General features: G+C 39.1%; 1 protein-coding gene and 1 pseudogene across 3 annotated transcripts in view; both read right to left on the minus strand.

The window, feature by feature from the left end:
- The window catches only part of EYA3 (EYA transcriptional coactivator and phosphatase 3), a 66,686-nt gene that overhangs the window by 8,885 nt on the left and 42,319 nt on the right, over positions 1-15,482 (minus strand). For all 3 annotated transcript variants that reach the window (XM_019650241.1, XM_019650240.1, XM_019650243.1), the window contains 6 exons: positions 14,219-14,302; positions 12,335-12,424; positions 10,174-10,232; positions 7,562-7,722; positions 4,130-4,244; positions 2,618-2,739 (listed from right to left, as the gene is read on the minus strand). In XM_019650241.1, the coding sequence (XP_019505786.1) occupies positions 2,618-2,739; positions 4,130-4,244; positions 7,562-7,722; positions 10,174-10,232; positions 12,335-12,424; positions 14,219-14,302 (631 nt within the window). The remainder of the gene's footprint in view (positions 1-2,617; positions 2,740-4,129; positions 4,245-7,561; positions 7,723-10,173; positions 10,233-12,334; positions 12,425-14,218; positions 14,303-15,482) is intronic.
- Positions 2,787-4,120, minus strand: LOC109386766 (60S ribosomal protein L37 pseudogene; annotated as a pseudogene).

Raw genomic sequence — 15,482 nt, forward strand, 5'->3', positions numbered from 1 at the left:
CAATTTCCCAGTGCTGTGAAGGAAAGCCTTAAGCCTCTCACTGTGGTTACCATGGTGCCAGGTACCACTACAGCTTTGCAAATTAGCTTTGGATGAAATGAGACCAAGGAAAATCACCAAATGAGCACAATTACTGTCAGAGAGAATAAAATTGTTTCCATTAGTTTGATATGCCTTTGGGTGCCAGGACTCAGTATAACAAGCACTACACAAAATCTATTGGGATGTTGGAAAAGTCATGACATATTTTTTCTGTTTTTCGTTGCAAAAATGCGTCATGACTTTTCTGATAACCCCATATCTTTCAGGTGTGGTAGGCTCAGTGAATGCTCTGGGTTCTTATAAAATGCAAAGTATAGTGGTGGCAATAGCAGCAAAATCTGAAGGGGGGCAGTTTTCAGATATATCCCTATCCCCTCTATATCCCCTGTAAATGAAATAATTTCACCATTCAAAAAAGGAGAATAATAAAAATAAATGTCTGTATACCTACCACCAACCCGGCTCTGTCAAATCTTAACACTTTATAGTCACTTTAGATAAAAAAATATATAAGAATGAGATATTACGGATGTATATGAAGTTTCCTATGTACCTGTACTGAATGTCATTCTTCTCCCTCCTTTCTCTTTGTGAGTATATAGCCATAAAAAATTTATGGTATTGTTGTGAACATTTCTTACCTTTATATAAATGTTCATACTGTGCATATCTGTCTGCAATGTGTTTTTTGTGTTCAACACTGGTTTTCATATTAACCCTTATGGATATATGTAGTTTTAGTTCACTCACTTTTAACTGCTATATAGTATTCCCTTGTTTGACTATATCTATTTATCCAATTCTTTTCACTGACAGGTTCACAGATAGGCTATTTCCAATTATTTTCTATTATGAAAAAGACTGCATAAAAAATTCTTGTATCTCTCTCTTATACATGTCACATGATCTCTGTTGCAATTAGTCAACTCTGTTGCAATTATTCAAATTAGCTATGAAAATGATTTGGGCATGTTTACATTGGGCATGGTTACATGTAAAACTTTATAAAAACAGTCAGTGGGCAGAATTTGGAATGTGGGTTGTAGTCTGCACAAAAGTACACATATCTAAAAGTGGAATTGCTGGCCCGTCGAGTGGCTCTGTTGGTTAAGAGTTGGCTTAAGAGCAAGAGCTCTGAGCAACAGGTTGTCGGTTCGATTCCCACATAGGCCAGTGACGCTGCGCCCGAGCTGAGCTGTTGCTGAGCTGCCAACAGGTGGCAGGATGGCTCAACGGATGTAACAACAAGATTGTCTATTCAATGGTAGGCTACGCCCACCTGCAATTAAGACTGAACTCTGCACCTTGAGCTGAGATGGCTCAGTGGATAGAGCGTATGCTCTTAACAACAAGGCTGCCAGGTTCGACTCCCACATGGGATGGAAGCTATGCCCACCCACAACTAAGACTGAACACAGCAGCTCTAAGCTCTAAGACTGAGCTTAGAGACCACGAACTGCCGACGGGCAGCCAGATGGCGAATGGCGCCCTCCACAATGATTATTGAAGCTGGTTCTCTTCCCCAACACTGTTCCCCTCCCCTAACTCCCCAATAAAATCTAAAAAAAAACCTAAAAAGGCCAGATTTTAATAAATAAATAAATAAATGTGGAATTGCTTGATCATAGGGTTATACACATCTTAAACTTTACTAAACGTTGACAAACGTTCTCCAAAAATGGTTATATGGTTATATCCATTTTTAATCTCGTCTACAGAATAAGTGTTCTTTGACAAAGTTTGGCAATATCAGACTTAAATTTCTGTCGATCTGATAAATGGGAAATGTATCACATTTTAATTTGCATTTGAGGTTAAGGAACTTATCATGTTTACTGACAATTTGGGTTACTGTGAATAATGCTGTTTTTTTTTTTAACATAGCGTGCAAATATTTCTTTGAGATCCTGTTTTTAATTCTTTTGGGTATATACCCAGAAGTGGGATTGCTGGATCATATGGTAGTTCTATTTTTAATTTTTTGAAGAACTGTCAATACTGTTTTCCATAACAGTTGCATATTTTACAATCCCATCAAACGTGCACAAGGGTTCCAATTTCTCTACAACCTTACCAACACTTGTTATTTTCTGTTTTTTGATAGTAGCCATCCTAACGGGTGTGAGGCGTTTAACGTTTTTTAAATATACAGCTTAGTCCTTGATTTTTAACCTAGTGCTTTTTCTACTATACTTTACTACAGCGCTCTCTCTGTGAAAGAGAAATCTGAAATGAGGCAAAGTAGATTTCTAAACTAGATATTATGTTCTTTCAAATATTATAAAAAAAAGAGCATAAGTTTTAAGTCCAACAGACCTGGATTTGAATCCTGTTTATGTAACTTACTAGCTGTGAAGCCTGGAGAAAGCTAGCCTGAACTGCCTCATCAGTAATATCAAGAGAAGGCTGCTGTAAAGGAGAGAGAGTGTGAGTGTGAGTGTGAGTGAGTGTGTGTGTGTGTGTGTGTGTGTGTGTGTGTGTGGTGTCTAACAGAGGGAATGGTAAATAATAAGTGCGTCATAAATAGGAAATATTATTGTAAGGCCAGTGACAAGAAACAGAATAGAAACCATACCAATTTTGGTAGCACTATAGATGTTTTCAATAGGAAATATTTCTCCAAGCCCATATAGGAGAACCTTGGCCAGGGCTGGAACCAGCTGGGTTGTAGTGATCAGAACATTCACACAATTCTTTCTACAAGGGAGAAAGAAGGAAAAGAAAAAGGTGAAACCAAACCAACCCAGGAGCAAGAATTCAAATGGATCTTCTCTTTAAGATATAATTATGAAAAATAGCCTCAAACAGCCTGGTATGATATTTGTTCAGTGCCAATGCTCAGTTACTGCTCTAATTATCTCAGGTTTATTTACTTCCCAAATCAAAAGACAAGAGATTCTATAGGGGACACAGAGCAGCAATTTGATTCTTGCCTCATTTCCCTTTCGGCCATTCTAGCTCACTGCACTTGTTAGCAATTACCACCAACTCATGTCATTGACACCACTCTCTAGAAAACAAATGACAAAAGACTTTCAGTTACAGTGCTATTTCATCTGAATGCAACTCAGCCCTTACATGAGATATGATTTAAGTCCTCTCCGCTCTTCACACAATAGCAACATAGATTCTATAATACACATTAATTTCACATGTCTTTTATAAACTTCACCAAATATCCTTGGTGTCAGTTTTACTGTCTGCTCCATTAGGTTGTAGATCTAGAATTCCTATTTGAGGAAAGAAGCAATAAGGATATTGCTGCAAATATGACAGTATTTATTTCCCATTATAAGCCTCAAGCTGAAATCTCCTTAATGTACCCTTTTCTTTCTCTTTTTTTAATATATATTTTAAAAGATTTACTGTGCAACTAATCGTTGCAATCCTTAAGAGGAAATGGATGCTGCAACAGCTGCCCCTTTGGGTTTAGGTGTTGTTCCTTTACGGAATCCATGCCTGAATCTGCGGTATACAATTTTTAGGTACCTCATTTGACCAGTCGCGGTGGTATTTTGTCTTTTAGCCTTAGCACTCCAGTTATACTTTCTCTTCCGCTTGACAGGGTAGCCACATTTACCACAGGTAGACTCCTGAAGGTGGTACGCCTTAGAGCCACAGTGGACGCATAACGTGTGCATCTTACTACGACGCTTTCCAAATGATGATGTTCCCTTCGTCATTGAGCGTCTGTGGCCGAGATCAAAGAGCGTACCCCTTTCTTTTGAATCCTGCCTTCCCGAGTAGGTTTTGATACATATCCTGTATTTAGGATATTTGAGATATGTCTCCTATATGTATTCTTTGATGTCACCAGGCTCATCTCCTGGGCTGTAGATTATGGGTTACTGAGTTTTAATTTTGTGAACAAAAGGGAAAAGAAAAAGGCTTTCTTATATAAATATTCTCTTAAAACTCTAAGGTGTGCTGTTAGTGTAAAATGACTTCGCTTCCCACCTAACCTAAATATACTTCCTTGATTCATTTAAATTCCTCTTACCCCATCCCAAACCTTATTTTAGGGAATGGACTGGTATAGGAAAGAGTGTCTCTGAGAGGATGAGACCTATAAGAACCATTTCCATACCTGGACTGGATGAGAAGTAAGGACTTTAATGCAGTTCCTAACCAGGAATCTGTTAAAACTTCGATTTCTGCTCTTAGTCTCTGCAGTGCTTCCTTTCTCTGTGGGCTGAGGAGGCCTGTGAGAATAAAAGCAGACACATTTATCGTTTGACAACATATCGTTGCTGACACTGAGGAAGCAACTTCTAAATTCAATTCAGAAATAGTGTGAGTCACTAAAATATTCTATGGAGCTAATATCTTTCTCTTCTTGGTAAAACGCTAGAGCAGCCTACTCACAATGCCTTTTTTACTTCATCAGAATGTTTTGCTGGGGGCACAACCACCACAACAAAATAACTGATAAACACATTGTGATTAGATTCTGGTACAAGCTCTTTCATCACTCATCAGTAACATAATTTGCAGACTGGTGGACCATACCTAGAGTAGCACTGCTTTAGACATGACATCGAGAACCAAAGGTGGACAAAAATAAGTGTTTGAGCTGGAAGACCTGCAGCATTTCTAATCTCTTTCTAAAGAAACAAAGGCCCAAGGGAGTAAAGGGGTGCTGCCTAAGATTACACAACAAGCGGGTTTTGGTCTCAGAAGTCTTTCCACTACCATACATACACTGCTCCCATGGGACTTGCTTTCACTCCTTTTCAGGATACATCCACCCGAGACTCCAGGTTGAATGACCAACTCTCTGAATGTCATTTATTTGTATTGTACTTACTTCTGGAACAACTTAAGCTGATAAAAGTAAAACACTGTTTAAGATCAGATAATTAAGCATAAAACAAAACAGAATTCGCCTGATGGGAACATGTTATCAGACACTTGAGTTATAATATTCAAATAATAAATCTGGCCCTGAATTTTCTATAGTGAAGGTAAAAAGAGAAATTCTGTAGTCTATTACCAATGCTCCATAAAAACAAAGGATGTTTTTATAAAGACTAGAACTGTGTATGATTTGTTTTCAGATTAATGGTTTCACAATACAAGCCTAGAATTAGATGACTCTCAACGTTTCTGATAAAACAAAACAAATACCTATATGTCATGTATGATATATACATAAGCATACACACACACACCTTTTCTCTCTCTCTCTCTCTCTCTCTCTCTCTCTCTCTCTTTTCTTTTATCTACATTTAGTCATGACTTGAAGACCATGTACTTAACTGTAGGGAGATTGGAAAATGTAGCTTTTAGTTCAGGTGGCCATGTGACTAGATAAAAAGAGTTTTATCACTACAGAATATAGTGGATACAAATCATCAGTCTTTGCTAGTGTCTGCTCTTTAGACTACCTGATACCTCTATACACCTTTCTTCCTACATAAATAAATATTTGCTATTGTCTTTCTAAGAGAGACAATTCCAAAGCCTCAGCCATATTAAGGACTCAGAGTCTAGGATCTCAATGGTGTATAGTCTTCTCTACCAGGTCCAAATTTTGCTTCTCTTGATCCAGTAACCCATAAACTAAAGGATAAGTTTTTGCTTCCCCTTTTCTATAGTACAATAGTATGAGACCAGGGTAATGAAAGCAGAAACGCCATTTGGGAAAGGAGAGAAAGGGTGATGCCCAAATCCCAATATGCAGAAATAGGGAGTACAGTAAGCTTCTGGGTTAGCCTTTCCTCCTCCCACCCCTTATTGGAAGCCCTGGTTCTGCTTCTTTGGACAAAGTCCCTTGCCCATCATCCTCTGCAGCCTCTGTCACTGCTCTCTGGAGATTCTTCCTTGTCCATTATTTTCCATGGCCACAACTGAGTTAGGCATTGTACAGTATACTGTATCATACATAAGTATATATTATATACGTCATATACTTACCTAATAATATTATGTGGTACTTTTGTTAATTCTTATTTTACAAAATACAGATAGACATTACTTTTAATGTCCTACCTCAGGGTAGGTGCAGGGGATTCTCACAGAGAGTTATATTACTTTCTTCAGGAAACTAGGTCCAGGTACTCACTGGGCAGAAAAGAATAACTTAGGATGTATATGAAAACTAACAAAATAAAGGCTAATATATCTGTGAGATAGGGAAAGCAAAAAGACTTGGAGCTGTCAAAATAATAAGTATTGGCTCTGAATCATGAGAAAAAAAAAAGCAATAAAAGGGAAATCTGAAAAAAGTAAATTAGATTCCCAAAGCCCAGGTGCCTGTGATTTTTACCTGGTGTTGGAGGGCTGTAACAGGAATGAACCAAACTGACCTTCAAAGCCCTATGTTTACTTTCTGTACCACACTGTAAAGGCAGCACGGTATGGAGGAGGGTTCTCTGGACCTGGAGTAGTATACCTCTAGGCAGTCTATGGAATCCCTGAAACTTCATGCAATCTTTTGTGTGTATATAGAAGCTTGAAGGTGATGGTTCACAGTTTTAAATATTTTCTCAAGGGTATATCACTAAAAACAGAACTCCATGAATGGAAAGTGCACTGGGCCGAGTGTTGGGGGATGTGGATTCCAGCTGTGGCACGGTCACTAACTTGCTATGGCTGCTGCCCTCATTACCCTCATGGCAGACATAAATTTTCTTGAATGCAAAATAAGGGATTTAGGTTAACTCTAATGTCTCTTCTAATTTGAATAATCTATGACTAATTAATTAACTCCAAATAATAGAATTTTAGGCCTAGTGGCACCTGACATTTAAGCTATTTTTGGGCAGAAAGCATTTCCAAGGTCCTTCAAATCACATGGAAAACTATAAACCATCCACTATAAACCTAGTCACTAGTTCTACCTGACTTGTCCTGATGGTTATAAATCAGTTAAAAAAAAAAACAGGCCGGCCGAGTGGCTCAGTTGGTTAAGAGCTCGCTCAAGAGTTTGAGCTCTGAGCAACAGCGGTTCGANCTTTGTTAAGTATATGTATTAAAACAGTGAGGCTAACCATTAAAAGAACCAACACAGAGCATATAACTTCAAAACGGAGAAAAATACAAATGCCAGTGAATCCAAAGAAGATAAGAGACTCAAGAGTTTGAGCTCTGAGCAACAGCGGTTCGATGCCCGGCCCGAGCTGAGCAGCCGCTGAGCTGCCAACAGGTAGCAGGATGGCTCAGCTAAAAAAAAACCAAACAAACAAAAAAAACAAACATACATATATATATGCCTATTGATAGCATTGACAGTAGTTAGGACCCCAGAATAAAATGCATGTCATCAAACATAATCTATAGAACACATTTCCTTTAAAAAGGCATTTGTCTAAAGAGAACAAGAGAACTTTGAAAAGTTATGCTAAGAGAAGTCCATGCGAAATGCAGAGCTTCCTCCCCAAAGGGTTTTATACAAGTTAAAATGTTACTGTGGCACAAATTCATAAGGAGTTGCCAGGAGGTTCTAAGGAATCCCTGGAAAAGAAATCAAGATATCAGAAGGAAACAGAAAATTAGACTGGCTGTAGGCCACACTTACCACCCACGTTGCTTTTATGCTTATCATAGATTTCTCTCACTTTCCGGTAGCGGAAAGCCAGTTTCCTCATCCAGTCCACACCTCCCTGGACACCCACAGAGGAACCATGGCTGCCACTGCCTCCTGAGCCACTGAAACCATCTGTTGAGAAACTGTAGTTGCTGCAGAGAGAGGATAATGAAAATTAAAGTCTATACTGCAAGGAGGTTTTGGATGAATGTCATCTGGGATTCTCTGTCCTATTTCTGGCATCTGACAATAAAGCTGATGGCTTCGATAATCTTTTCCCTTAATCTTTGTATGTCAGTCTTTCACCAGTCCTCTATCTCACCCCATTACTTCTATAAAAGAAAGGATGGAGAGGAGGGAAAGAGAGGTAGGTACAATTCAAGCACCAGCATCCCCTAGAGGTTGGCTTGGGATAGAGCATCGTTTCATTAATGACAGAATATCTTACAGTGAAATAAAAACAGAATATAACTTTTTTTGTATACAAACACACATACATACACAATGATTGCAACTACATAAAAAAAATGAAAGGAAATAACCCAAAATACTAATAATAGTAAGGTAATGGACATGTTTTCCTTCAGTGATTTGTTGGCTAGTTTATTAAGTTTATGGGTCACTGTGGTGGCTTTAAAATATGTCCACAAATTCTTTAATACTCCTCTCTTCTAATTCTGCTCCCTGTGGGTATGGACTGTATTTGAAAGTGCAGAATGTGGTGGAAGTGATGGTGTGAGACCTCAGAGACTAGGCTTCTCTCGTTCTTTTTCGGAGCACTTGCTCTTAAAGAAGCCGGCTGCCACATAACACTCAAGCTATCCCACGCAGAAGCACGCATAGTGAGAACTGAGGCCTCCTGTTATCAGCCACTTGTGAGAGATGGGAAGCAGGTCCTCCAGCTCCAATCATGCCCTCAGATGATTTTAGCTTCAGCCAATATCATGATTTCAATTTCAAGAGACCCTGATTCAGAACTACCTAGCTACTCTTTCAAGTTTCTGACTCCCAGAAACTTTAAGATGATAAATGTTTATTGCTTTAAGCTACTAAGTTTTGGGGTAATTTGTTATACAACAATAGATAACTAATATAGGTATACCTCAGAGATACTGTGGTTTCAGTTCCAGACCACCGCAATAAAGCAAACATCGCAATAAAATGAGTTGTAATCAATGTGTAAAAACATCTACAGAGCACAGTGAATAGAATGAGGTATGCCTGTATAGTTACTTTCCTAAGTAAAGATTTTAAAATGACTGACAGAACTAGAGACAACTAGGTTCAACCAAAAGTCAAAATAGAGGGGCGGCCAGTTAGCTCAGTTGGTTAGAGAGAGTGCAGTGCTCATAACACTAAGGTTGCCGGTTTGATCCCCGCATGGGCCACTGAGCTGCGCCCTCCACAACTAGATTGAAACAACTACTTGACTTGGAGCTAATGGGGCCTGGAGAAACACACTGTTCCCCAATTACAAAAATAAATAAATAAATAAATAAATGTCAAAATAGAGGTCAATAAGTGTGAAATTCTATATTTAAGAAAATAAAGATGCCAAGACATTAGATAGATAAAATTACTGGTTAGCCACACATGTAAGAGAGAGAAAAAAACTAACAACAAAAAAACTAGGGTTCACAGTGGATCATAAACTGCTTTAGACCAGGACTTTTCCTTTAAAAACCAGGCTGTTTCCTTAAAACACCAGGAAACACTCGTAAAAATGAAAGGTGCTTTTTGTAGCTGTGCAGGACTGGACCCTGCGCCTGAAGCAAAGCCTTTCAACCCTTCCCAGCACTACAGGATTAGGTCCTTACTAAGTGATATGTCCAGTTCTGCTCTAGATTTGAGAGTTCATGGATGAACCAATTGTAGGGTAGACACAGGGAAGAACCTTTTGCCTATGAAAAGGGATAAACATTAAAACAAATTAACATGAAAAGATGTTGACAGTCTTTTTTTCTAAAAGGCTTTAAATGTAAGCTAGATCAATGTTTGGATTGTTCTTAGCTAAGACTACTGGGTCGGAAGACAGTAGCCAAGAGAGAAATGAGGAGACCGAGCAAGCATGTTGCCACTGAGACCTCCTCGGTTTAGCACTCACTGTGATATAATGTTTAAGACTGTCTTCCATAGGGTTATTCCTGACACCATCAGATCCCCACGATTAATTTCCTTGGTGAAATTCTGGATGCTTATTCATATCTAAAATTAACCAGTCTGGAAACACACTCCTCCTGACTGAAAATCTAGCCAGAGAGAAACTAGTATATTCCTTACTTTGGAATGCCTTCTTATCCTATCATCGCTTCCACCCAGTCTTCAAGGTCATACTCAAATTCTATTGCACTGAGAAGGCCGCTCCAATATTGGCAACCATCTGCTCCCCACATCCACAGAATTGCTTTCTTTCCTGTGCTTTGTCACATTTTCTATTGTCACCTTCGTCATACCGCATGCCATTGTTAACTATGTTTCTAGCTCCTCTAATAGACTGTAAGATCTTTTAAGGCTGTCTTATTCATCTTAGTTTTCCTCTAACCTAGACAGTGTCTTGTGCATAACGAGTGCACGGATGTTTAAGACATCATTGTTTTTATCACCTCAAGTCTTGGCCATTGTCATCAGAAGCCACATCTTCCACATGCACCTGGTCACACTCCTGTTAAAAGACAAAACCACACGCTATTTAATCCAGTGAATAAAAGTGTTATCACCACGATATGTTGTAAAAATACCACAAACAGTGGGATGATGAAAAACCTTATTGGTCTGTCTGTCTCTCTCATGTGTGGAGGGTCGCTCTCACCCTCTTTGCTGTTCAACTTCTTTTAAGACCTAATTCACGTCCCACGGTCTTCATGAAATTTTCCTTATTATCCCAACCCTCAGTTATGCTCTTATCTCAACAGTTCACTTTTCTAACAGCTCATGGGTGTAAGCACAGGCTCCCTTACACTGTCGGGTGTGTCTATGTTCTACATTAGACTGAAAGTTCCATTTACCTGTAGGCTTCTTATGGCATGAGCCATATCTACATCTCCTTTGTACCCCTCTAGTCTAGTCCAGTGACCTTATGCAGCATGTACCAATAAATTTTGCAGATGGAACAGATGCTAGTAGAGTGTGGTATCAAAACTGAGAATGGCTGGAAACAAATTTATAAATTCAAACTTGGTACTCAGAAGAGGTCATCTAAGTCAATCTCCTCATGTTCTAAAAGTGAGATGAAAAATTTACCCAAGGTCATACAACTAGTGAGTGGTAGAAAGAAACTAGAAAGAGCCTGGGTCTTCTAATTCAAATCCAAGGTGCTTTTCACCAAGCTCATGCTGCTACTTGATAAAAAATGCCACCCATTGCGTAACTAACAGATTCACTCCTCTGACACCACCTAGGGCAGCGTTGTAATGTCCACCTGCATCAGAATCCTCTGGGGAAGTTTTTTAAAAATGCATATTCTTGGGTCCACCCCAGACCTACTTAGAATCAGAATTTCTGGGAATGAAGTCCTAGAATCTTCATTTTTAACAAGGTCCCCAGGTGATTCTTATGCCCCCTAAAGTTGAGAACCACTGACCTGGGGGGCAGGAACACATTCAGGTCAAATTCTTCACAGAACTTTCAGTCCTGAGTGAGGACTATGTCTAGAAAATCATTACAAATACAATTTGGCAATAATTATTGGCACATAGTAGGTTTTCAATAAATGTTTGCTGAATAAAAACTTTGATGTCCTAACTTATCAACATGTGAAGTTGAGGAAAAAAATAAAGCACTGTGGAGCTTAGATAAAAGTATTGGAGTTTAGAGCCCTATTAATTTAAATTGTTGGAGAATGGTCTGTTGAGTAGAACTAGATTGTATTTAAAAAGGAGTAGGATTACTTTATGTTGTAAAATGCTATCTTATTTTACTTTAAAATTTTCATTATTTCAAAAACTAGGTAAGATATGTGGTACACGGTTCAACATACAAAAGGACATGAAGTGACAAACCTGGTCCTTCCCACCTGTGTTCCAGCAACGCATTTCCCTCCCCAGAAACAGTTACTAGTTTCTTATGTAGGATAACTGCTTAGCTGAGGCCCAGAATGGGGAGATAACGTTCTTAACTTGGGACTCATACTCTAGTCTTCTGACTCTCAGTTCTGTGTTCTCTCCACTACACCATATTCACCTCACAGGTGAACTCAAATGTCAAAGCCAAAAAAAATCACCAAGAAGCTCTCAGTATTTCCTGGTTTTCTTTGTACCTAAGTATAAAATGATTCTGGATGTCAAGGCTAACCTATATATGGAAAGCAAGCAATATAAAATACAATGAATTAAAGCAGCCATTTATAGATCTGACAAATCAAGAGATTATCTTTTGAGAAGCTAAAATTGAACAGTCAAGTGTAATTAAGAGTACAAATAATCAAACCCACCTTATCTATACATTTTAAATATATATGAATAAACTGGAATGTTGGTTTAGGCATCAGTGTTTTGCCTAATGGGTTGCTATTTCCCCCAGACCTAGATCACTTCCACAACAAAAATCAAATTTTTGAGACAATAAAATTGAGGGCCAGAACCAAGGCTGTGGTAATCTAACCAAGGCACTATTCCTGCAAGACTATGCAGGTCTAAGTGGCCAGCTGGCCTCTTCATACCCACTCAGTCTAACCACATTGCCTCTAAATACAATAAGCACAAGCTCGATAAATAGTTATTGAACAAAATGTTTCACTGAAGCACAGAAACAATTTAAAATGCTTACCTCTAAGTCATTGAAAAATAGATGTGTATCAGCCACTTCAAAAATCATTTCTTCCATAGTCAAACCTGAGCCAATCACTACTGTTGGGTCCTAAAGACAGTAAGAGAAAAATCTGCTTGACTTACTACTCAAGAGCACTGGTTCTGATCAAAATTATTTTGGGTCAAGGCCAAGACAACACAGACCTACAACAGTGCTTCTAACTATTACTGATGCAATTTCATTCACAGCTATAAGAATATGGGATTGTGGAGCAGGCCGAATGGCCCGTTGGTCAAGGGTTGGTTTGGGATGCCAGCTCTGAGCAGCAGGGCCCTGGTTCGGATCCCACATTAGGGCCAGTGACACTGTGCCCTCTACAGCTAAGATGGTGAACAACAAGCTCAACCTGGAGCTGGGCTGCCATGAGTCGCCGGCGATGACGTAGGCTGCAGTGGGTTCCCGTAAGCTACCATGAGCGGCTGGCAGCCGGTGTGAGATGCCAAGAGCTGCCGTGAGCGGCTGTCCAGCGGCCTGCGACCGATCTGCCTCACCCAGGAAGAGCACAATGATAATACCAACATGGACCAATGAAGCAACGTCCTCCACAACTAGACCAAAGAACAAAAGGACAGCAACTTGTCTGTTCCCCTCCCCCAATTCCCCAATAAAATCTTGGGAAAAAAAAAAAAAGAATGTGGGATTTTGAAAAGTTAAAAATTTCAGGACTTGCTGGGCCGGCCGAGTGGCTCAGTTGGTTAAGAGCTCGCTGAAGAGTTTGAGCTCTGGGCAACAGCAGTTCAATGCCCGGCCCGAGCTGAGCAGCCCCTGAGCTGCCAACAGGTGGCAGGATGGCTCAGCTTAAACTTAGAAAACCCACTTATTTTTTTGGGAAATACCCTATTTCAGGAGTTTTTATTGCTAAAAGATTGCAAATATAACACTCATTATCTTTTCTGCACACATGTACACACACACACACACACACACACACACACACACACACACACACACACCACCAGAAGTCAGTTATCCGACAATCTTAACAACCAGGAAATAAGTAAACAAAAGCTGAAGAGCCAAAATGTCTGCAGGAAAAACAATGCACTTAGTTTTTTTATTTTTTCAACACACTTAGCTTTAAAATGAATAAGGAGGTCTTCATTTAGAGGTTGTATGCTCTTATTTTATATATTTTATAAACAGCCTAGCTATATAGCGTATGAACTTGCTGGTCTACATACTAAAAGCCTGTGGAAAATACTTCTAACAGAAACATTACTATTAACAAACAACTGGTAGTAAGAGAGCAAAGGAGTCAATATTTTCATAAAATTTATTAATAGAAGCTGAAAAATAAGAACCTGGAGGTAATTTAGTATAGAAATATACAGGCAATAGCTCAAAAACAGCTCATCCTACGATTAAAACTGATGTTTATATTGATCACTAAACAAGCTAACTTCTGCTTGGTATATTTAGTTTTAGAAGGTTTGTAATCTGTTTTAGAAAGATATTTTATATTTTATCTATATTTTTAATGTACATATGTGGCATATGATCAACTAGATGAAATGCTCATTTTGCTGTTAAAAGTGACTTAAGGGATAATAGATCAGTCTTTGGAATATATAATCTTGAGACTCCAGTGTTTTGAGCATCGTCATTTCCATACTTTTGTTTATACAAAACAACACTCTCAAACAACTTCTAGCACGCATACTAGGTCTAGTCTCTAGCTTTATCCCTGATCATGTGGCCTGCCTGGTATAAGCCATCAGGTGAAGTTTAACATGGAAAGTGAAAGGTCAACAGGGTAAGACAGAGGTAGCAGAAAAAGTGATCTGGGGTACCTGCCCATATAGCAGGAGAGGGACAGTTATAACAAAGGAAGACTCAAATTACCTTTCCATACTTCTGGGCATAGGATCCAGTAAGAAGGGAGTGGAAGATGATGATAGTTTCATCCAAGTCCCACAGAAATACCCGCTGAAGGAAGAAAATATAAAAAGTAATGAGTGAACATCTTTTCCAATTTATAATGAAAGGAAACAAGAAACCAGTAACAGAAGGAAAACTGGAAAAATTCACAAACGTGAAAATTAAGCAACACAATCTTAAAAAAACAAAGATCAAAGAAGAAATCACAAATTAAATTAAAAAAATACCTTCAGATGAATGAAAATAAAAACACAACAAAACAAAATTTACGGCATGCAGCAAAAGCTAGGTGTTAAGAGGAAAATTTATAGCTATAAATGCATACCTTAAAAAAAAAGTAAGATCTCAATCAATAATCTAACTATACAATTAAAGAAACTAGAAAAAGTCAGCAGGAAGGAAATAGTAAAAGTTGGAATGGTGATAAAACAGAGAGTAGGAAAATAACAGAAAAATCAATGAAAGTAAAAGTTGGTTCTTTGAAAAGATCTATCAAATTGACAATTTTTAGCTAGACTAAGAAAAAAGAAAGACGATTCAAATTATTAAAATCAGAAATAAACATTATTACTAATTTTACAGAAATAAAAATGATTATAAGAGAATACTATGCACAGTTGTGAACCAACAAATAACCTAGATGAAATGGACAAAGTCCTAGAAATACACAAAGTGCCAAAACTGACTCAAGAAGAAATAGAAATTCTGAATAGACCTTTAACTGGTAAGGTGGTTGGACTGGTAATCAAAAACATCCCAGGGCCGGGCGAATGGCGCAATGGTTAAGAACTGGCTTGGGACACCAGAGGGCCCCGGTTCGGATCCCACATGTGAGGGCCAGTGACACTGCCCTCCACAGCTAAGATGCTGAACAACAGCTCAACCTGGAGCTGGGCTGCCCTGAGTTGCAGGCGACGGCGTAGGCTGCAGCCCCTGTGGCACACTGCCACAGGGGTTGCCATGGGCTACCGTGTGTAGCCAGCAGCCAGCGTGAGCGGCCAGCAGCTGCAGTGAGCAGCCGTCCAGAAGCCGGCAACTGATCTGCCTCGCCCGGGAAGAGCACAATGATGGTGCCAATTGGGCCAGTGAAGCAACGTCCTCCACAGCTAGACTGAAGAACTAAAGGACAGCAACTTGTCTGTTCTCCTTTCCCCAATTCCCCACCACTGTTCCCATCCCCCCAACTCCCCAATTAAAAAACAAAACAAAACAAAATCCCCAAAAGAAA

This window comes from Hipposideros armiger, unplaced genomic scaffold, assembly GCF_001890085.2.
Source record: "Hipposideros armiger isolate ML-2016 unplaced genomic scaffold, ASM189008v1 scaffold_138, whole genome shotgun sequence".
Lineage (NCBI taxonomy): Eukaryota > Metazoa > Chordata > Mammalia > Chiroptera > Hipposideridae > Hipposideros > Hipposideros armiger.